This window comes from Gadus chalcogrammus, chromosome 3, assembly GCF_026213295.1.
Source record: "Gadus chalcogrammus isolate NIFS_2021 chromosome 3, NIFS_Gcha_1.0, whole genome shotgun sequence".
Classification (NCBI taxonomy): domain Eukaryota; kingdom Metazoa; phylum Chordata; class Actinopteri; order Gadiformes; family Gadidae; genus Gadus; species Gadus chalcogrammus.
Window position 1 is genome coordinate 7,885,707 of NC_079414.1, and position 23,015 is coordinate 7,908,721.

The following is a 23,015-nucleotide window of genomic DNA, read 5'->3' on the forward strand; positions in this document are numbered from 1 at the left end:
TTTATATATACATATGCTATTATGGAATGGAATTACTTTTAAAATTCTCCATGACCCTTGAGCTTTGCATTCCCCCAAGTCCGCATCAAATGGAATAAATGTGTGTAGCGCATTTACAAGTTGTGCTTATTACTGCAATGTGTCATGCCATCGCCATGACATCACTTAAAGATTTGGACGTTTCTTTAATATTAACATTTTCCAGTGTGAGGGTTATCTAAAATAAGTTATCGTGTACGTAGTCTACAAAAATATATAGTATTTAATAAAGACATAAGCTATTTATAATCTAGAAACAGTGCCAGGCCTACAATAGTACCTTAATTAATACATTTAATACGTGTGTGTGAGATAGTTTGAAATTGTTCATTTAAATGTGGAAGGCATTCCTTCCTACTGCGGAAGAAAGAAGTATAGCGCGGAACGACTTTCCCAGTAGCCTTGTTTGAGGTCGGGCTTTTGTATAGTAACGGACAACAACTAGGGGCAAAGGCAAAGTTATTAGAGCTCAACAATGCTTTAAACGAATTGTCCATAAATAATATATATATATAAACCGAGGACTATGTTGGTCGCCAGACGATTAGTATCAACATTTATTCAGAGGGGTATGTTTCAAAGAAGTGCACCTCATTTGCTATTATCAATTAAAAAGTAGCCGACCGGCTAATCTAGTTTGTCTATTTATTATCTCCCGATTACATCTAATGGCTGCCGTATTTATTAACCCTACAGGAAATAATTCCGGTCCATCTGGTTTGTTCAGCCGTCCTCATGGAGCCTTCCCTGAACTTGAACCCCGGTATCTTCAATGCACGTGTTGCTGGAGAAGTCGCGTCCCCGTAGCAGGGTTCGAGACCCTGAACGCGAACCTCATCCCCACTGCACCGTGTACAGATGACCTATCGCTGGACACCTGCTTTACTGCAGACCAGAGGGAAGTCATCCTCCGGACCCTGAACAATGCTACAGAGCTAGAGCTGGCAGGTGTCAAGCTCTTGCGAGGACGCAAGTCGGTCAACATTGTTGATTACAGGACCAAAAATGGACCTTTCAGAAGTCTCGAGAGCGTGGTGAATGTGCCCCTGCTGAAGCACAAGAGTGCCCTCGTAGTTTTTAACTCTATTCTCAATCCGCTCAAGAAAGAGAAGAAGGTTAAGGTTCAATTGATGAAGTTTATCAAACCTGAGGTGGACAGAGCCTGGCTTGAGGTGACCCTTACCTTACTACTTTAAGTGAACATTTTATCTTAGGTGAATTGCGGTGCATGCTCATTCCAAAATGTGTTTATCTTTCAGGAAGCCACTTCAATAGTGTCAATAATATGTGGGACTAACAAAGTTGCCTGGGCCCATGTGGACAGAGGGATGATGGTGCTGGACTGGCAACAACTGGACTGTCCTAACTTTTTAAAGGGGACCTACATTGCTTCATCTTACTTAAATGATGCAAGTATAGACTCTGGCCAGATTTTTAATTTCATGTTGGGTAGTATCCTAATTATGATAATTGCTTTAAAAAAACAAAACAGCCCGCATATATAAGGAGACCTACATCTGTACACTAGTAACTTGTGCTCATTTGTTTCTTGCACCAGATCTCTAATGTTGTGTCACAGCTGCCCCCAGCAGACTTCTACTTGGTGGAGAAGCCCTCTATCTCCCTACAGAACACAACTCTGTTCCCCATCATGGCCCACATGCGCTCAGTGGAGGCCATGCTGTTTGCACTGCTGGAGCCCAAAATCTACCAGACAGACTCAAACACACCTCCCAGGTAATACAATGATCAATTCAATTAAATGGCCCCTATTTTACAACCAGGTTTGAGTGGGAATAGCTGTTACAAACCATTTTTTAATCGAATCAACTTCTAGTAACAGCAGAAGTGGGCGTGTCCACCCAGAAGTTTACTGGATATTTATGGGGCGTTCACATCGGTGGAAATTATGGGGAAAACATTTTCGCGACGTCGCAAAATTCTCGTGAACGACACCTCATGACGCTCTTATGATTCTACTTCCGTCCGGCAACTGCGGCCAGATTTTGATAAGTTTCCCGGAGTTGTTGATGTCTGGTTTACTAGTGAACAGGAACATGGCGGAACATGAAAGTTTTCCTCAATATAAAATAATTAACCATCATATCACATACTTTAATATTGATTGACGTTGTAAGCGTCTGTTGGAATGGACTTTGCTCAGTTTTAAACATTGTGTACTGGTAAACCAGCTCTAGATAAGGGCAAGTGTATCCTTCCATACAGTGGCAACACAATGTGCTTCTCGTAAATAAAAGCAAAAGGATAGTAGGTGATAGGATACAAGGAAATAAAGGCGTTCGAATTTAAAACTGATCCTACTAAGTTCTGTTTAGTTCTGACTGTTTATCGGATAAAAAACCCTGCTGTGAAGAACTTTTAGAATCCCAACGCAGTGCACAGGAACGGTCTGTGTCGGGAACACGCGTAAGCCTGAGCGCAACACTGAACACTGAACGCGCTTTTAAGCCTACCACTTGGTACAGTCCACTGGGTAGGCTGGTAGACTAGGGGCCCTGTTAAATAGCGCAAAAATAACTTGATACGCGGGGACATGTAATTATGCTAGGGCTGGGCAATTAGAACAGCTGGATACATATCTGTACATTATTTTAGATTTCAACATTTTCTTTTGGACCATTTTGTGTATTTTTTTTAAGGTGAAATTTCAAAGTTCTCAGTTACAGTGTTTTTGAGAGTTACATGCTGAATAAATGCATGTTTTCAATCTCAAAAAATAATCGTTTGCATAATCGTGGTTTCAATATTGACCAAATTAATCGTGATTATTTTTTTCCATAATCGAACAGCCCTATGTAATGCTAAAGCAATTTTACATTTTTATCAACTTTGTATACAATATAAATCTAACTTTCTTTGTACTTTGCCTCAAATCTAAATTGGTCATATGCAGATCTCAATGTCTGATGCAAAGTAGATTTATCAATCCCTAATTCGTTCCCCAATACCAATATTGATGGTTACTTTGAGAAAGATTGAATACCTAATAGGTTTAGGCCAGGGCCCCCAAATTGTGATCTCCCATTCTAAATTGGGGCTAAGCAGTGCTGCATCCACAATTCTGCTATTGCTATTTATGCAAGAATAAAACGTATAAAACAATTATTTAACATCAAGACTATTATTTTATAAAAGGTGTGAATGTGCAAGTATAAAGTCAAGCTTGTCCTCCTCCTCAGGGTCCTGAACATGATGCGTCTGGCCGTGGGCCGCCACTTCGGCCTGATGGTTGGGGAGTCGCGGACCAGCGGCGCCCAGGCCGTGCGTCAGATGATGACCGAGTCGGTGACGCAGAAGCTGCCGCGGCTTAACTTCCCCCAAGACCTGCTGCTGAAGTACAGGAACGCCTTCCAGATGGGGCGGGGCAGAGGGGGCGAGGAGCTGTGTGACGCCCTGCTGCAGGCCGTGGCCTTCTACGAGCTGCTCAGTGAGTCGTCTAGGTAGGCCTGGCCCGGCTTGGGTTAGTCCCGGCCTAGTTTGGGCAAGAAGGACAGCTCGTTCACAATCCAACAGCAGGACCAGGTATCTACCAGGAGATGGTTGACGTGGTTGCAGGTGTGTTTCAGTAGTTGGTTGAAGACAGGAGCCTTGAAGGATCACGGTCTTTGATTCAAGTTTCCCTACTGAATGATCATGAATTGGTGTGTAACCAGGAAACCAACCTTTTCTCTGTATTTATATATATTTTTTTTACTTTTTCTTTTACTATGTAAATTGCAAAGCAGTCTTTTGCTTTTTGAACACAAGCGCTGTTGAACTGTTTGACATAATATTGTGGGAACTTGGTGATGTGGGAAATGTGTGGGTTTTGCTTCTTGGTAGGCATGTTTTGGTAAAATAAATAGTGGGCCACTTTCATTCCTGTGGTCTCTGAACCTCAACACCTATCTTTAAGTTCCTGTATGAATGAAATAACACTAACTGGAACAGAAGTTACAAAAATATGGGTTTTATTTATACTTGTTTTCCCTTTAAATGTATTTACACAGGACAGTTTTTCCCCTCGACTGTATACATTGATGCATACATTTCATGAGACAATAAAGAATTAAATTAATCAGATGTTAAACACGTCAACTGACTCCGTCATAACTCAAAAGACTTCAATCATTTACTCCATGCACTCCTCAGCCAGCTGTTGCATCGTTGTGTTGGAGAGACCCAGATGAATGCTGCGCAGGTAATTCTGAAACCTATTACAAATAGCAAGGTCATAATTATTCACCACAGCACACAAAATAAGCTTGAGACCATCCTGATTAGGGAGGGACAGATTGTGTAGTCAAGTGATCAGCATGGTCTCCAGGCTACAAAATCACCCCCATGGTTACGTTTTTGGTGTTTTTCACCGGGTCCCCATCCTCAACTCAATCTGCTTGGGATCTCCTTGCAGCTGGGAGTCAAATCAGTGATAAAAAGCCAGGATGCAAGACAACAGCACCCCCTACTGCAACCATCCTGATGGGCGGACATGTGGTTTAGAAGAATTTATCTACTTTCAATAGCAATGATTTTAGATGTTAATAATACATTATATTTGTCCAATGCTTTTCAAGACACCCAAAGCACTTTACATATTGTCAAAGTCCTTCACTCAACATGTTTCAGGAAAATCCACCAAGCCATGCCTTCTCTGTTGAGTCTACCTTTTCCCGGGAAATCCCAACCAATAAAACTGGCATCGAGCCGGCTGAGTTAAAACCCACATAGCAGTATGTTGCTCACCTGCCGTGCTTCTGTAGCTGATGGTGACAGATGGAGCGCAGGGTGGACATGTAGTCCAGGCAGACTGCCCGTCTGCTCCCCAACAGACTGAACCCCTGGTTCTGGAGGACCGCCCGGCTCAGCTCAAACCTCCACTGGGCCGTGCTATGGTTACCGGATCAGATATGTTGTATTAGTGAAAACTAGACAGGGTATAGGGCATCCAAGATGCATACGGGCTAATAACAGCCTGTGCTAAATCAAGGGCTCCTACATGAAAAGGTAAGTCAGTATGAATGCCAAGTCAAGTGAGAGTTGTGTAAACATCTGATCTGGTCACCTGATCACACACCTGTGCTTGGGGGGAAGGTGCCCCCCAGAGCTCTGTCTCAGGGTGGACCCAGGAAGGGACAGTCTGTCCACGGGCTCCTCCGCCTCCACGCCCCCCACTTCCTGCCTCCATGTCGGGGCGCCACTGCTCGCTGCGGACACCCTCCCCTGGTAAACATGAAATCCCAAGCCCTCGACAGCAGCCTGGATCTCCGACATCCTCTCCAACTGCCTCCATGTCCTCTCTCCCCCTCCTTCTCTCATCTCATCCACAAGGCCGTCCTTCACCTCCGCTCCTGTCCAGAAAAAGTCTTTGGGGACACACGGCCCTGAAACGTGCGATTCCACGTTTTCCATGGTGGAGTCTAGGTAAGACATGAGGTCGACAAAGTGGGCTAAGGCTTCCAACCCTCGGTGTGTCGAGGCTCTGATTCCTTTATCACCAGTTTTATCCACAGAGCCCTGGGGTGCTAAATGAGTTCCCTCCAGAGACCTCTGCCCTTCCTTTTGTGGTGGTTGGAGAGCGCTATTAGACGATCTGCTACAGTCAGTAGGGGTCAAAATGCCCTTCCTTCTACTCAGCCTGGAGGTGTTTCTTAAACAGGTCCGCATTGTTGATGATGATGCAGCCTTCAGGTCAATATTTTCACCCGGTTGTCCTTGTTGTTTGACTCGAGGTTGGCTGGCAATGGCAGGTGCAGGTGGTTCAGTGATCGTCCCAGCTTTGGGGTCTTTATCTTGGCAACGGTTTGTTGTGCCCTGGGTGCTGGCTGGTAGAGGTAGGAGTAGCTCCAGGTTTGAATACAACAGGGGAAAATGCCTACGCCAGCTTTCAGTAAGGACTGTCAGAAGCTCATTTTCTGGCTCGGCCCAGGACTGGCACTGAAGATAAAAGAAAAATTGAAACAAAATTATATTTCAAACATGTATCAACCCTTCCCCCCCCCCCCCCCCACACACACACACACATACTTGCCTTAAGAAGGTGCAATATATTCCGTTTAGTCAAAGTGTTGAGACAAGACGCACTGTAGCCAGCAGCGTCAGCTGGCAGGGGAACGCACTTTACCCTCTCTTCACCATCCTTAGTGCCTACAATTAAACAAAACCAAAGTCAATACGAAAACATAATACAAACAGTTAAAAACACACTGTATATTGCTCCATAGGTGTACATTTTCAAGGGCACCAATACCATTAACGTAGGGTGGTCAGGTAGGGCGATTCGTCATTCAGGTGAGTGGGTCAGTCATGTGCCCACATCATGAAAAGTGACCAGATATAAAGTGAAGTAAATACATTTTTTTTACTAATATTCGGTGTGTATCGTGCCTCAAGATCCTCAAAATGTACATAAACAATACATATAATGTTAAATGACAAATAAAGGACGTCTAAAGGAAAATGCCCATATTAAATCTTTGTGATTCCTGGCGCGACCGAGGCATCTATGTCTTCTCCTCTATCTGGCATTTTCACCCTCTCTATGTGAACTTATATTTGCTTGAGGAGATGCAATGCTGGGCCTGCATAAAATGAGCAGCAAAAGGATTCCTTAGGTCTCTAGTCCTTCACAGAGGATGCCGATGATTTTAAATGATTTACAACTAGTGACACCTTTGTGTGCAATATAAGGTGTGCAGTCTCTATTCCCTTTACATGCATTACCTCACTTGTCTGGCACCAGGAGTGTTTTGATGTGTGCGTATATCTTCTAATGCGTAAATCACTAAGTACTTGTGATTACATTATTATTTCATTTTCAAGGAAGAGAAATTAAGATCATTATGCTCTCCAACATGGAAGTACAGTGGTTTAACTTTAGGCTCAAGTCAGGTCCTCTTGGTCAGGATGGATATGGTTTTAGTCCCTCAACTGCAATTTTCTCAGCCAAACTTTTAGCTCAAATGTAGTGTAAACTACATTTGAAAACATTTTCCAAAGACGTTTTTATCAGGCCGCATTCACGAGGAATTCTTGACAAGGGTTAGGGTTTGAGAGTCTGAATATCAAATATTATAATCAATGGCCTTCATTTTTAATTTAAAAGAGGTTCATAAATGTTAGCGTTATCTTGGTCAAGCAGAAAACACTTCTGTTCTCTTACTTCCTATGAGCTGTGCACCTCAGTCAACAGTCTCGGGAGCGAGCATATAAGAAGACAAGAATAAATCGACTGCCTTACGGTCCGACCCGCCAAGAACCGACTGCCTGGGCGATCCCGTCCGTCGGGGACGCCGACCCATACTGCTCTTCACCAGGAAGTGCAGTTGGAGCAGACAGCGCCTGAGGTCCCCATGGCACTCGGCCAGGAGGCCCGCCACCTCATGCTGCCACGTCCTGGCGTTCTCCGCCAGACACACCAGACGAAGGTAGCTGCAAACGTTCACCTGGGGAACAGGGAGGTACAGGACCAGACTCACCACCTGTTGGTGCCTTTACAGGTCCCATGTTAAACTGGATTTTACGGGTGTGAACTTACCGCCGATGGTGTTATAAATAGGATTTCTTCCACGTCGCTTTCAAATCTCTCTTTGAATAATGGATCTACAGAGGAGGTATGGTCTTGCATTACACAGTGAGACAGAAAATCATCAGATACAGAAAGGCTAACACAATCTGGTCTTTTAATGTGCAATGTTGTAGAATTGAAAGCTAACTGTTAAATGCAGAAAACACCATGTTACCCAGCCCAAGTCATTTAAACGCGTTAGCTTCAGAGCTTCCTGATACCTGATCACCCCAAACTACGGATTTGTGTTTTCCATTACTTTAATATGTAATCTATCACTTAATATCACTGTTCACGAGCTGTGTAATCCTGCTGACCTAAATACATGGTTGACCATTAGCCAGCCAAGTTAGAAGAGGGACAGACCAAGGTTAACCAATCAGACAGCATGTACGTCTCTCTCTGACGTGCTCTCAATGACAAGCAACACTGATTGAAAGAGTTACCAAAATGACTTGTACTTCATGTTACTAGCAGGCATAAAAGGGGTCTTATTCTGCCGTTGTGAAAGCCAGTCTATTTACCACTGGTGGTCAGAACCACAGGCCTCTTGGTCGTGGTCATCAGAGTCTTGATGGCCGAGAGGAAGCCCAGGTCATCATCAAATATGACATCAACCTGTTCACCAAAACACAAGATGCAAGCACCTCAGAAACCCAAGGCAGGATCAGAGCTTCGGTTTTGGTGACATATACATGCTAGGGCTGCAGGATATATCGGCTATGTAAGATATATCGATATAATTGCCAAGGGGATTTAAGATTTGACAATATCGATTATATCGATATATGCGTTAAAATGGTCAGTTTCCGCCTAAAGCGTCTGCGTTTGCCTTGGAGACTGTGTGAGTGCGACCCCTCCCCCTCCCACTCTGTCCTTCCGAACGTGCCATGTGCATAGACGCCTCATTCTCGTCCCCGCTGCCCCCTCGCAAACACAACACGCATGGAGGATACCGGTAAAGAAAACGAGATGGTGGTGTGAGACAAAATTGTTTCAAAGAGGAGAGACAACGGCTCCATAATATGGAAATGGTTCGGGTTTAAAAAAAACGGATGAGCAGCAGCTGCAGGTTATCTGTAGAGAGTGTAGCAAAAACCGTTGCGGCTAAAAGTGGAAGCACAACAAATCTGTTCCAGGAATGCGTAAAACCAGTGGTGAACCGTGAGCACTACAGCCGGGCCTTCACCTCAGCCCTAATTGCTGAGAAAAGAAATTAACGTGGAAAAAAAGAGACAGAACGCTGAATTGAAAGCATTTAACAACGGCAATGCTTTAATTAACGATGAGAAGGATGTAGCCTAAACAAATAGACCATAACATAAATAACATTGTCCGCAACAAGAAACATACTCTAATGAATCTGGAAACAAAAATTGAGGTCACAAATGCAGGCTGGAAATGTATTTCGTGCATTTAACCTGTAGGGGTCTGTGTGCGGTTTTTGCACCGCCCAGGTAATATAAGGCCAGGTGTGTGTTTGTCAGATACTGAATGTCAAGGGAAGAGGCGGAGGTTTAAAAAAGTCTTTCGACCGCGCGCTTATTAAGTCTAGTTCGTTGTTATTTAAGTTTACTCGTTACCTATAAAGGTTTTTTCGTTTCCTTGTAATATTGTCCTAATTAAGAAGACAGTTTGGTTCTTTTTTGTATGGTAAAATAAACGCAATCATTTTTTAAAGTCACGAGTGCTTGAAATCTTTGGAAGTGAGTTCAACTGACCTCGACGTCTTCTGTAACCACGGCTCAAACGAAGAACGGCCGAGACACCAAAACACCGAGGCTAATTTCATCACCTTGGACACTGGACAGCACTATGAAATCACGGCGCACAACAAACCACACACATGGACAAATAATTTTCCTCCTGGAACTACAATGGAATTTCAAATGCACAATAAGCACAATAATAAAAATCCTCTCAAAACAAAAATCCAACCACCAAGTTTACATGTTGAATTAAAGGCAATTTGCGCTGGAAATGTTACAGACAACCTCCGCAATAAATACAAAAGACTGAATATCCACTTGGCCAGAATTAATCACTGGAAATAATAATCAAGGTGGTTAACATAGGCCTGTACCTTACATGAAAACAAAATCCATTCGTCTGTCTTTCTTTGTGAAGTGGGCGATGGCAGCGTCGAAAAGTTTGTCCTTTGACTTGAGCTTCAAAAGAAGTCCTTTCTCTATGGACATCAGTGCAAAAGCTCCCAGGCGATCATGTCCAGTACTGTTTCTGGCGTACGTCTTGATGCGCTTCAGAGCCGAGAAAGACCGCTCCACGGAGGAAGTGGACACGGGGATGGTCAGCACCAGGCAGGTGAGGTGATACAGCTGCGGCATGCTCTCAGTCAGCTCTTTAAGTGTCAGAAAGTGCAGCAGGTCTGATGGGCTCCTTGCTTCAAAGTTCACCATGTTGTACATGACTGTCAGTTCAGTCTTGAGCCTGGGGAGGTCAAAGTGCAGCCCGTAGTTTTCAGCGAGGCTCTGAAACTCAGAGCTGGGGAAGGTTTCTCTGTATGAGGCAAACTTCTTGGGGTCGAGAAGGGCAAGGAACATCAATCTTTCATGATCCTTGAACCTGTTTCTCAGCTGAGTGAGAATGTTGTCCAGGATTTCACTGTGCAGCTGCTGGTACCCTTTCCGCACGTCTCCAACTCTCCGTGCCCTGCGCCCGCTGGGAGCCCCGACTTCGCGCACCGTGTCCTCATAGATGTAGTCAAATTTGGCCTTTTCTCTCTCTGTGGTACTGCAAAAGTCATCAATGCTGGACAAACAGAACTGCATGTCCCACTCCTTATTCTGCAAGATCCCAAAGAATACGTTGGAGTAGGCAAACACTGAGTTGAATATGGCGAGGAGAAAGCAGAACTCGAAGCCCGTCAGCAGTGCGATGTATCCATCAGCGCTATGAACAGCATCATCATCCAAATTATTGTGGTTGTTCACAATGAATTCAAAGAGCTCCAAGAGTTCTTCTCTCCGCCCATACACAGTGCAAACCAAACGTGATGAAAAGTTCCAGCTTGTTGGAGCCACTCTGTGCAGTCTACGCTGGCATATTTCATCCAGGAGTTTCGCGAGTTTAGCTGACCTTAAGAATAAGGCTGCAAGGCCACCGAGGTGTGAGAAAAATATTTTACACTCTTTGATTTTAGCAGCACTTTGAGACATGATGAGGTTCAGAGAGTGCACATAACAGTGAACGAAGAGAGCTTGTGGTATTTTTTCCTTTATTTTAGCTTGAACCACATTCAGGCCAGAGGCCATGACTGATGCTCCATCGTAACACTGGGCAATTACCTTATTGGTGCAGGCACAGTCCTCCAGAAACTCACACACTTGTCCAGCTATGGCTTCTGCGCGCTTATCACCACTGACATCACCATACTGGAAAAAGCGCTCCTTCACACCACCGTCAGTGGTGTAACGCAGGACATATGACATCTGAGCGGTGTTCCTTACGTCAGTTGTCTCGTCTACCATAACGGAGACAAAAGGCGTGTTCCTCACCTCCTCCCTCATTGCCTCGGTCATTACATCCGCCACTGATTGAATCAGATCATTCTGAATTTTGCTGGAGGTGCCGATGAAAACAGTGGCCGAATCCAGATGAACGCTCAGAGTGCTGTCATACTCCGCCAAAAAATCCATTAACTCCAAGTAGTTCCCCTTGTTTTCGGAATCTTTACTTTCATCATGCCCTCGAAATGCCAGCTCTTGCTTTCCAAGAAATGTGACGATATTGATGAGACGTTTCAGGATCTCTCTGTTCTGCCTGACATTGTTGTTGTGGGCCATAGTATGATTACGGCGCTGCTCATCTAGCTGAAGATCAACTGTTGTGTCCCCAAAAGTTTTCAAACTGACCGTCGCTTGCAGGTGTGCCGCATAATCTTGATGTCGATGGGCTGACTTTGTCAGATTTGTAAGGCTGACAAATCCGCCGCTGACCCAAGTGGATGACTTGTCAGTTGTAAAAAGTAGACAACTCCAGCAGTACAGCCTGTTTGTTATCTTACAGCCTGTCATCCATGGATATCTCCGATAATTTTTGGTTTTGAAATGCCTTTCCACTGTCTTAACCTTTTCTTTTAATTCCAGTTCTGGAGTTGTTCTTCCGTTTTTTATTAATTTAAGTTTTTCTGTGATAGGCCGCCTTAAAAAGGGCGATGCTATCAAGCTAGCCACAACGTTGCTCTCGTCCTCCTCCATCGCTCTCACCACTCTGCCCTGCCCGCTGCCGCTGCTCGGACTTCACGAAGGCCTACGATCTTTTGTTTTTGTCCCGCCCACTGAAAATCTAACCGTGATTGGTCAATTTTACCATCAATCTCCAAACCAAAACACATAGCTGCTCGAGATTCGTGAAGTCCCGATAGGCCTATCTCACAAATTCCAGGTTCGGCGTTCGATTTTGCCTTCACCGGGCAATGGGACTTCCGGTCGAGTAGTCGAGTAATGATATTTAACAATGGCGCTGTCAAAAAACAAAAGCTTCTGTTGTGTACCTCTATGCGCCAATTCAGAACAAAAAACGTATTTACATTTCCACGACTTCCCAAGTAATGCAGACCAAAGACAGCCCCGAAGAAAACACCTGTGTATGAACGGGTGTCAGCTCGAAAAGCTGAAGGAGAGGACAAAACACAAACGGACCGGAGAGGTACCGGAGAACATGACTACGCGACACACACCCCTGCCGGTAAGTAGATGTGTGCTAACTAGCTGTTATGTCTGTCATTTGTGTTCAACACTTGTTGGGCTATTGTATACTTTTGCCAAACAAGGCATGGTTAACCTTAAAACATTCAATCAACATCAGACGTACTGTTAAACTGGGGTTGCATGTTAATGAAGACTGATGTCTTCTTTTTTTGTAGGTGCACTGGATGATGCCCTGGAGTACATTGCAGAGCTGGAGGCAAGGCTGCAAGAAATGTACATGGGGCCACAAACTGTCCTCAACTGATTTTGTGTGTCTGATCAGACCATGAAATATTACTCGGCTTGCATTTCAAGAAGTGTTTCAAGTGTTTTGGGAGTCTGTTTGCCCCTCAACACAATATATTGTTTATTGGACCAAAGCACAGAGGATTGGACGAGAGGCGATTCCAACACCAAGCCCTTCAAGGAAGATTCCAGTCATTGATGAGTTTTTCATCTAGTGTTGTAGAGTAGCAGCTGGCCTTAAAGAACAGGTCATTGCTAACATCTTCCAGGTCAGCACTTCCACAGTGAGGCGTTACATCATTACATGGGCAAATTACTACTATTCTGCTGTTGGGCTCAATACCCATCTGGATGTCTAGGCAACAAGTAGCATTGTCAATGCCTAAAATGTACACACTACACAGTCCAAAGCTGAGAGTGATCCTTGACTGCACTGAAATGCGCTGTGGGAGTCCAACTTCAATGACACTGCACTCGGAGATCTTCTCCAATTACAAGAGCACCACAACATTTAAGGGACTTATTTGTGTTAGTTACATACGTCTCACCCCTCTACACCGGGTCAATTTCTGACAAAGAGATCACCAGGAAGTCTGGCCTCCTGAACCTGCTTGAGCCTGGCGATGAAGTCATGGTGGACAAGGGTTTTACCATTGATGATCTGCTGTCCAGCGTTGGTTCTTCCCTTGTAATTCCACCATTCAAAAGGGGAGCGCAGTTAAGCAAAAGTGACTGACAAAACGCTCCTGTTGACGGCAACAGCTGAAATGACTTCGCCGGAAGAATGTTTACCCGGTGTGACGTCATCTCCGAATTCTGAGAGATACGTTTCAGGACAGTAACCCTTTCATTGCTGATGTGAACTTAACTTTAGAACATAGATGAGAAAATGTATTTAATGTATCGTTTTAAATTAGGTACATTCTTTTTTTTTTATATATACATATATTATTTAATACTCATATTTTTTGCCCCGAAACCAGGGCCGGCGCCCTGGTCGGCGCCCTGGTCGGCGCCCTTGCATTGGCGACCTAGGTGGCAAATGTGTTGGGGGCGCCCTTAATTAATTAATTAAAATATACGAAACAAGCGAAATTAAACCAAACATGTTCCCAAATGGAACGGAGAAGGGAGGGGGCGGGGGATTAAAGTTAGGGTGCACTAAAACCCTCACCGTAGTACGCAGGAGAATGCGCCAAGCCATCTAACCCACTGTATAGAAAATATCGAGATATATATCGTATATCGCCATTCAGCCAAAAAATATCGGGATATCGTATTTTGCCCATATCGTGCAGCCCTAATACAGACTATAGGGTCTGTCTGCGTCCTGCAAGACGGAGGCGTAACTTGTAGTAGGAGGCGTAACTTGTACTAGGAGGCGTAACTTGTACTTTTCTAAATCGCGTTGTAAATCACGGTTAACACGAGATCTTCCTTGAAGTCGGATCTTCAGATATTCATGTCGGTAAGTAAAAATAAGAATGATAACAAGAATGATTTTTTTTGTTTTTACAAGCTTAATGAACTCAGGCTAGTAGATGTTGCTTGCTTCTTTCTGCCCCGAGTTTGCACAGTGCAACAATGATGACGTACCTGAGAAATCCATGTATTAAAGACTGGCAAATATATATAAAATGAGGGCTTGTAATGTGAACGCTATAATATGAAGGCTTTCTCATATCTATCCTCATGTTAGTGACATTGTTCTTGTCTTGTTTCTATAAGTAATATTTATTTTAATTCATTGTTTTCTATCTCATGCAGGACCTTGAAAACATGCAGAAGGCGATCAATAACAATATGTATTCAATAAAATTATTTGAATTATTAATCTGCTGTCTTTAATTCTTTGAATTATTAATCTGCAGTCTTTTTGTTGAAGTGGAAATTAAGCAAAGAGAACTGTGACCATTTTTTGGTTGCTTTTTCATTTTTGAGAATACATGGATTTTCATTAAACCTGAAATTCAAGTAGTTTCACTGGAAAATGAAATGTTGATAACGACTTTCGCAACTAGGGAGCGGCCATGTTTTAAAAATGCAGGCGCTACGTCATCAGAATGGTTATCGCTTTCAAATAAACATGTCAAATCTTGGAAGAAGAACAGGGGGGTCATTTTGTATTGCCCCTGGATGTTCAAACAAATATTATCGGGTAAAAGAGAGTGGTAAAATAGTTCATTGCCATGTCATTCCTGTCAAGAAGCCTAAACTGCTCCAAAGATGGTTAGCTGCATTGAAACGCCTCAGCCCCCGAATGGGATGATGGCAGAGAGTATGTAGCGACCACTTTATAGAGGCTGATTACATTGAAGAGGGAGCTTTTGCTGTCCCACCAATCGGCTGAAGCCAGATGCTGTGCCAACAATTTTTAATTTTAGTGGCTATAGTGCTGGAGACACGGACAGACCTGTCAAATCGGACCCGGGCGCAGAGAAAGAGTGCAGAAACGCGCTTGCCAGGCAGAGGAACGAGAGTTAAACTTAGCTTCTAGTACTAGAGAAACAGAGAAATTAGTACACTCACTGTTCGAAGATTGTCTTGTTTGCAGACTCGCTCCATGCTCTTGATCATGTTGACATTTCGCAGCTAGTGGCCTCTTCCTACACCTCAGCTTTATCAGACCACTTTTTGCTCACTTTCCAGGTGGTGGTATCCTGCCCCTGCGACGATCAGCAAGCTACTTTCAGCTGTCGCCGCATCACACCTGCAACCATTACAGCTATGGAAGATAAGTTATCTGGTTCACTTGCACCTCTCTGTAACTATAGTGGTTCTGTGGAGTGCCTTACTGATGACCTCAACATTGCCTTGTCTGTTGCCATTGATTCAGTTGCTCCGTACGTAACTAAAAAACAAACATTGAAAAAACCAGCTCCTTGGTTTAATGCAGAAACTCGCATTTTGAAGCGAAATTGCAGGATCCTTGAACGCAAATGGCGCTCGACTAAACTTGAGGTCTTTCATCTTGCATGGCATAATAGTCTGGTCACCTATAAGGGTGCGCTGACTATCGCCAGGAATGCCTACTTTTCTAGTATCATTAATTTGAATAGAAATAATCCTAAGTTTCTTTTTGATACGGTGAGGAGTCTCACTCAGAAACAGAATCAGACCGTAGGCTCCTCGATCTCGGCAGGTGAATTCATGGATTTCTTTGAGAATAAGATTCAATCAATTAGAGAGGAAATTGATGCTTACCGGGCGGCTAATCCTACACATCCTGTGGGGCAGGATGGGGTTCTGCCAAGTAGGATGGTGAACTCTGACGCAACTCTTTTGGAGTTTAAGGCGATTTCCTTGGTGGAACTTGAAAGGGTGGTAAAGGCCTCAAAGCCAACAACTTGTATGTTGGATCCGCTCCCTTCTAGGGTTCTTAAGGAACTTTTTCCAACGGTGGGGCCTGTTATCCTCTTGCTTATGAATCTTTCGTTTTCAACAGGAATTGTTCCTTCCAATTTCAAGGCTGCGGTGTTAAAACCGCTACTCAAAAAGCCTGGCCTAGATCCTGAATTAGTCAGGAACTATCGGCCTATATCGAATCTGCCCTTCTTGTCTAAGGTACAGGAAAGGATTGTAAGCAAAGCAAATTGTTGACTATTTGACGAGGAATAATCTCTTCGAACCTTTCCAGTCGGGGTTCAGGAATTTCCACTCAACTGAAACTGCTATTACAAGAGTTGTAAATGACATCCTTCTTGCTTTGGATAAAAATACAAGCACAATGCTTGTGATGTTGGATCTGAGCGCTGCGTTTGAAACGATTGACCATAGCACTCTTCTTCACCGTCTTGAACACTATGTTGGTTTCGGGGGTACGGCTCTTGGTTGGCTTGAATCGTACCTCACAGATAGAACCCAATTTGTGCTTCATGAGGGTGCAGAATCGAAGCATTGTAAATTGCGCTTTGGCGTACCACAAGGGTCGGTTCTTGGTCCATTGCTTTTTGCAATTTATATGCTTTCCCTCGGTGACGTTATCCGCGGCTTCGGAATTAGTTTCCATTGCTATGCGGATGACACCCAGCTCTACATTCCTGTGGATTCCGGGGATTCTGCCCAGATTCAAAAGGTTGAGTCCTGTTTGGCTTCTGTGAAGGGCTGGATGTCACAAAACTTCCTACAGCTTAATACTGGGAAGACAGAGCTGATGATTATCGGCTCGAAGCGGGACCGGGAAAAGTTTGAGGATGTCTCTCTGTGGTTGGATGGCTTCGCCATCCCACAGAGTGCATCCGTCAGAAATCTTGGTGTCTTGTTTGACCCTCAACTATGCTTTGATCAGCATATAAGAAGTATAACTAGAATTGCCTTTTTCCATTTGAGAAACATTGCAAGAATCAGATCAATGTTATCTGTAGTGGATGCAGAGACACTGATTCATGCGTTTGTCTCGTCAAGACTGGACTAATGCAATGCACTGTTCTCGGGATTACCGAACTCTACTACAAAGAGTCTACAGCTGGTACACAATGCGGCAGCTAGATTGCTGACCAGAACGAGAAAGTTTGATCATATTACACCTATTCTCGCCTCTTTACATTGGCTACCAATAACTTTCAGATCAGACTTTAAGGTGCTATTGCTAACCTATAAAGCCTTGCATGGACTATCTCCATTGTACCTGAAGGACCTGATTATTCCTTATAGTCCTTCTCGGTCTCTCCGGTCTTCGGGAGCCGGCCTTCTTTCATTGCCGAAGGTTAAAAAGAAATCGGCTGGACAGAGAGCGTTTGCCTATCGAGCCCCCTTTTTATGGAATAGGCTGCCATCAGCGATCAGGGAAGCTGACTCTGTGGAGCTATTCAAAGGGAAGCTCAAAACGCACCCCTACAATCTTGCATTTGGAGTGTGAAAACAACAGATGCGTAGTGAAGACTACTCTGTTTGCTTGTGCTTTTCTTATTACATTATACATTCCCACTATGTACTTTTCCGTTCTAATTCACTATTCTGTCAGTTGTAGCGTGCTGCGGGTGCTGGACTGGATGCCTGGACTCTCCTCACCGATAACCGGCCAGAACCCCATCACCATTTTAATATGATGTACATGTATTTACCTGTATGCCAATTGTGGCACCCATTGCACTCCTGACCATCCCTGGAAGAAGGGATCCCCTACACTGCGTTTCTTCTCAAGATTTCTTCCTTGCTGATTCAAGGGAGTTTTTTCTTGCCCGTGTGGGGGCATGGGTAAAGGGGGGCGTCACAAATATTTGGCCTGTTAAGCCCTTTGAGACTGTAATGGTGATTAAGGGCTATACAAATAAAATTGAATTGAATTGAATCATTTCTAATCCATCGCCAAAATAATCCATTGATTTCGGAAATAATCCATTTGCAAACACCGTCGGTTGCACTATTTTCGCATATTCATGTGCACACCCAAATGGCACGACAATTACATGTATCATGAAATGAACGAACTGTAAGACAGCGTGGTAGCCCAGCTGCTGCACCCGTGTACTACTTTTCATAGCTGTAAACAACATCCTGTGGACGGGCAGAGCCGGGAGATGTCAGTTATTATCACCTCCAGTAGCCGCGTTTACATGGACACATCTGTTCCGCATAGATTTCTATGCGGAACAGAAAATTATCATGTATACGCCTCATTCGGAATACAATTATCTGTTCGGCATAGATTCTATGCCGAATAGAAGAGGTGGTGTAGTCCGTTTTAAATCGCCATGTATACTCTTATTCCGAATAGATTGGGGTTTAACTTAGAGCAGCCGCAGTAGTTCGCAATTGGTCCACTGAGCTCCGTCGGTACTTTTAAGCACACCAAACTTCACCGCTGTCAAGGAAAGTGGATTTATTGCCTGATTCACGTCTTTGTTATCACTCCGTAAAAGTAGTCCGGTAAGCGTGTCCGGTTGCTAAGCGACGGGACATGGGTGTTTATTAATGACGTGTTTGCGTATCGTAGTGTCCGCGTGCGTCCGAGATAACTGTAAATGAGTAGGCTACTACTTGTACTTTTGTAGGCTGAACGTTAAAATACTTCTTAACTTTAGAGATGGCATCTGCAGTAGTTCGCAATTGGACCTTCGAGGATTCCTGGTCACTAAATTCCCGTAAGACCACTCTCTCCCACCAGTCTTGGCTGCGGACTCGCATCCAAATTCCTCATGTTTGCGGCGGAGCTTAGGGTTAATATATAATAATACGTTGCTGCGCTGTCCTCCTCCTTCTTAATTGAAGCAGCTCTCTCCTGCTGTGCTTTCATTAAAATCAAATTTAAAATCCCCGATAGTGATAAGACATCCATTATGTCGCCGCCGGTCCAGAGTTGTGTCAGGTGTGCGCGAGAGACATAACGGACACTTTTGTTACTGCCATGTATACAGTACATTCGGAACACATTTTAGGAACAGATCTATGCTGCATAGAAATCTATGCGGATCAGATGTGCCATGTAAACGCGGCTAGTGAGGCTATGAGCCGCTATGTAAACAACATCGAATGTTACCAACCATTCCCGTGACGTCATCGTATTCTGAAAACAGAGATGGCGGCGCACAGGCTGAAAACATTATAATTTATGCAACTTGTTTGTGCTTTATTCTGAATAATGGTTCATATTTCCGACTTTATTTGTATTTATGGTATATTGAAATATTTAACTAGTGCTATAGACATCTGTTTATTTGATTGCTTCCTTTCCACTTTAAAGGAATAAAGCGATTAAGTAGGCTAAACTTAAGCAGGTTCCCCACGTTAAACTGCTATATGCATTACATGTCATTGTAAAATTGTAATAGGCTTCTTTTCTTAAATGCATATGACTCCGGGATGTCAGTTTCAAGTAAGGCTATGATTAAGCTAATCAAGAGCAAGCGCTATATAAATTTCATTTATTATTATTATTATTATTATTATTATTATTATTATATCAAGATTAAGCTAATCAAGAGCATATTTTTAAATGAGTGGGTTGGGTGCATTATTTTTACATATGGCCTAATATTTGAAGTCCGAGTTGCGGTCATTTATGTACATACAGATCACTTCCGCAATTTAGAAAAGTACTAGACACGCCTCCGACTACAAGTTACGCCTCCGACTACAAGTTACGCCTCGTACTACAAGTTACGCCTCCTCCGACTACAAGTTACGCCTCCGACTACAAGTTACGCCTCCGACTACAAGTTACGCCTCCTACTACAAGTTACGCCTCCTACTACAAGTTACGCCTCCGTCTTGCAGGACGCAGACAGATACTATTGCTAATACATGCCACAATAGGCTTTCACCAATAGAAAAATCTCGTACCATAGGTGTGTGTGTACACGCTCTGTAATGCTGCAACAGTTTATCAGAATTTTTTATACAAATACACATAATTTGTACAAATCATTTCAGCCAATAGGATTCAGTACAAAAGGGATTTGCGGCCAATAGAATAGAGACCGGTCTTACCTCCTCGAAGAGAACCAGTGAGATGGCTGCTGACCGTGGGTCCCGCCGCCCCGCTCCCGCTGATCTTGTTGCGAGACGGCTTGGCTCCTGGTGGTCCTCGGGAGGCGGGCTAGCAACCACAGCCGGGTCCTCTGCTGTGGTCTTGAAGAAGCTGGTCAGAGGAGCGACGCCGGGGTCCGGGAACCTTCTGCGTCTGGAGTGGCCCTGGTGGGGCCCCGGTCTCAGTTTTGAGGTGGAGACAGTGGCTTTAGAGGAAATTGGACCTGTGACAAGAAACCATTTTCAGAGAGAGAGAGAGAGAGACATTTTCAGAGATTATTTCCAATAATAAATGTATTACCAGTATTTATTCATACCTCTATAACGACAATCAACAACCAACAATAGAAATCGAACACACATGACAAACAATGGACGACATGAGGCTGCACTGTTTGTTTCCCCAGCGCTCTCCTGAGAAGGTTTCTCTGGCCCTACCCGGTAAAGCATCGGGCTTGCCGCGACTGTTGAGAAGGTTGTAGTTGTTGTAGTAGGCAGGCCGGAGGGCCTCTTTCCCTGGGGCCTCCACAAGGTGAGACTGGGTGACCTCCTTCAGCTGGGCAAGGACACAACGGCCACTCCGTTGGGAAGAGCAGTTCACCTCGAAGACCTACCGACAAAAGAGGACAGAAAGCAACAATCAGTTGAAACACAAAATATATTTAGTTTTTACGCATTCTCCGCAATCCCTGACAAATGAACAGTCTCTCAATTTCCTTCTGACTTAAACGAAAAGCCAACTATGATTATTATACTCATTTCAGGTAGGGTTTTCCAGCGCCAGTAAGCACAATCCTGCTCATTTTTTAAAACATGCTGAATGGCACTAAGACATGTTACGGTGAAGCCAAAGGGACAAGGCATAGAGCCTCCACTGGCACTGTTCTCAGTCCACTGACCTTAAAGCCGAGCTCCAGAGCGCAGGCGTATACGGAGGCCGTCTTGCCCGACCCAGGAGGCCCGGTGATCAGCAGAGTGGTGGACAGCTGCTCCAACGTCTTCCCCTCAGAACCAGCATCGCCCTGGAAGGCCCCACAGTCCCAAAGGCCTGCAACAGAAACACATCCTGGGTACCGTTGTGTTTCCAGAACACATCACAGGAACCGAATTTATAGTGAGGTTCGAATTTCAAATCAAACCATCGTCGTCGTGTGGGCGTTTCCTCTCAGCTTCTTCTTTCTGATCGTATCCATCCACCCTCAGTCTCCATTTCTTCAACCAACTTCAAAAAGACAAATCAAGGAAGAAAATTACTTGGCCTCAAGACTTTCGGTACAATTCCCTGGAGCGATGTGAGTGTTCCAAACCTCACCTGTGCACTTTATTCACTGAGCTAGAGTTGCCGATGACCTCGCTGGAATGCAAAGGGCTGTATTTCTCTGTCCAAAGAACATCACTAATACCGGCTTCTCCAAAAGGAAAAAAATAAATTTACTTATACCATGTAACCATTTACGGAAATTATTATTTTATTATTTACACCTGTTGAAGTAAATGCTCAGACAACAATTTGTACCTGTATTTGGACCGTAAGAGATGGCTTCTGTCTCTGATTTCGGTGTCGGTTGAGGCGTGTCACAAAGTCCAGCGCCCTGTCTGAGGCGCTTAAGTCTTTGAGTGCGACTTAGCCTTGAGTGTACCTGCACAGCTTCGGTTGAGAGGACACAGCTCTCTGAAGGCCTACGAGTGGTCGTCTCCACAAGCACAGCTTTCCTCTGCCTCTTGGAATCCTTGCCAGGAACATTCAACTCGTGTTGACGTTTCCTTTTTTCTACTAAATGGTTGGTAAAGGATAGAAGTAAGAAGGGTATGCGTGTTAAGTTTCCTCAGCTTGGAAATAAAAGCCAATCACAAATTGTAATGTGTGCATGTTTGGAAAACACAATGATGTGGTGATCAGATATTACACAATAATTAACAACCACATTACCACATTTTGGGTTACCAAGACTTTTTAGGTGGAAAAGACATTTGTATACACATTTGTACATTTTCTATACTTCATTAGTATAATTGTTATACACTCACCTGGAGATATCAAATTACATTTGTTTTCACTGGACTTCTTTTGTAGACCGCGAAACACTCTTCTGGCGGGAAATGTAGGATTTGACTTTTTGATCTCTTCTAGACAGTTGTATGGACTTGAGTCGTACTCTGATGTGCAGGCAGGGGTTATCGCATACCTCTGATTCAGACAATGTTTGGGTGATGATCGTTTACTTTGGAACGACTGGAAACTCTCCCCCCGAAGACTAACTGGTTTGGTCAGCAGACCATACAACCGGTCCTGATAACGGTGTGTTTTACACACGGGTTCAGACCTGGCATGTCGTGTTTCCCGCATAACACATGCCCCAAGTTTGCTTGCATGACTTTCTTCGGGTTGAGGTTTATAAATGTTGCTAATAACTTGTAGACCTACACTCTCCTCCATCATTGGAGCCGAATCCTTCAACACAGACACGGTGTCAGAGCCGCTTGCTACAGGTGAAAGGAGGAGGTTTAAATCACTTTGTGTTACCACCCTGCTTTGAATCTCTCCGACTCCGGCTCGGTTTCTCCGCGTCAGTTTGTTCCGCATTGCAGCCAAATTAATTCGTGGTTGCACCTTCTCGGTTATCGGCTTTAAATTGTTCCGCTTCTTTGCCTGGAAATAATGTCGCACACTTTATGTTTTCAAATCAGTTACGATCGTGGCAAGAGGTTTGAGTGTTACATTGAATACAGTCCGCCTGGGCGGTGACGTAAAAATGTGAGCGCGTAGAAATGAATTAATTCACTAATTGGATGTTTTCTGAACGTTTGTGAACTGTGACTGCATCATGACCTTGGTCAACTTCGATACATACGTTTAAGCAAGAAGCATCGGTCTACCCTAGTTGAAATATTTCTGTCAATAAATTGACAGACATTCCGAGATTGGACAATGTAGGCTATTCAGCATACATTGTTAATGTTTACACAGCATAGTAGTGATGATACAT

The 23,015-nt window shown here is 44.0% G+C and overlaps 2 protein-coding genes across 5 annotated transcripts; one reads left to right on the forward strand and one right to left on the reverse strand.

Moving 5' to 3' along the window:
• Window positions 1-392: 392 nt before the first annotated feature.
• Window positions 393-4,173, forward strand: tefm (transcription elongation factor, mitochondrial). Its single transcript, XM_056585735.1, has 5 exons — window positions 393-608; window positions 736-1,211; window positions 1,299-1,448; window positions 1,598-1,776; window positions 3,240-4,173. Exons 1-5 carry the CDS (start codon window positions 566-568, stop codon window positions 3,502-3,504), a joined length of 1,113 nt encoding a protein of 370 aa, XP_056441710.1. The 5' UTR covers window positions 393-565; the 3' UTR covers window positions 3,505-4,173.
• atad5b (ATPase family AAA domain containing 5b) lies at window positions 3,978-22,802 on the reverse strand. Of its 4 annotated transcripts, XM_056585731.1 has the most exons (15): window positions 22,215-22,802; window positions 22,057-22,118; window positions 21,545-21,802; window positions 21,341-21,434; window positions 21,168-21,250; window positions 20,928-21,076; window positions 20,467-20,638; window positions 19,990-20,252; window positions 8,131-8,224; window positions 7,577-7,641; window positions 7,280-7,484; window positions 6,071-6,186; window positions 5,105-5,976; window positions 4,786-4,929; window positions 3,978-4,253 (listed from the first exon to the last, which is right to left on the reverse strand). In XM_056585731.1, exons 1-15 carry the CDS (start codon window positions 22,610-22,612, stop codon window positions 4,172-4,174), a joined length of 3,057 nt encoding a protein of 1,018 aa, XP_056441706.1. In that variant the 5' UTR covers window positions 22,613-22,802; the 3' UTR covers window positions 3,978-4,171. The 4 variants fall into 4 exon arrangements, with proteins under 4 accessions (XP_056441706.1, XP_056441704.1, XP_056441703.1 ...); XM_056585729.1 differs by having other exon boundaries at window positions 4,790-4,929; window positions 22,057-22,802; XM_056585728.1 differs by having other exon boundaries at window positions 22,057-22,801.
• Between the last annotated feature and the right edge of the window lie 213 nt (window positions 22,803-23,015).

Bases quoted from the DNA above. Each gene is read 5' to 3' on its own strand.
- tefm (XM_056585735.1), top strand. From the start codon at position 566: ATGTTGGTCGCCAGACGATTAGTATCAACATTTATTCAGAGGG. The intron at 609-735 runs GTATGTTTCAAA...TTAACCCTACAG, and splicing joins ATCAACATTTATTCAGAGGG to GAAATAATTCCGGTCCATCT. The intron at 1,777-3,239 runs GTAATACAATGA...CCTCCTCCTCAG, and splicing joins GACTCAAACACACCTCCCAG to GGTCCTGAACATGATGCGTC.
- atad5b (XM_056585729.1), bottom strand. From the start codon at position 22,612: ATGCGGAACAAACTGACGCGGAGAAACCGAGCCGGAGTCGGAGAGATT. The intron at 21,251-21,340 runs GTGAGGTTTGGA...GTCTTTTTGAAG, and splicing joins TCAGTGAATAAAGTGCACAG to TTGGTTGAAGAAATGGAGAC. The intron at 7,485-7,576 runs GTAAGTTCACAC...CCTGTTCCCCAG, and splicing joins TATTTATAACACCATCGGCG to GTGAACGTTTGCAGCTACCT.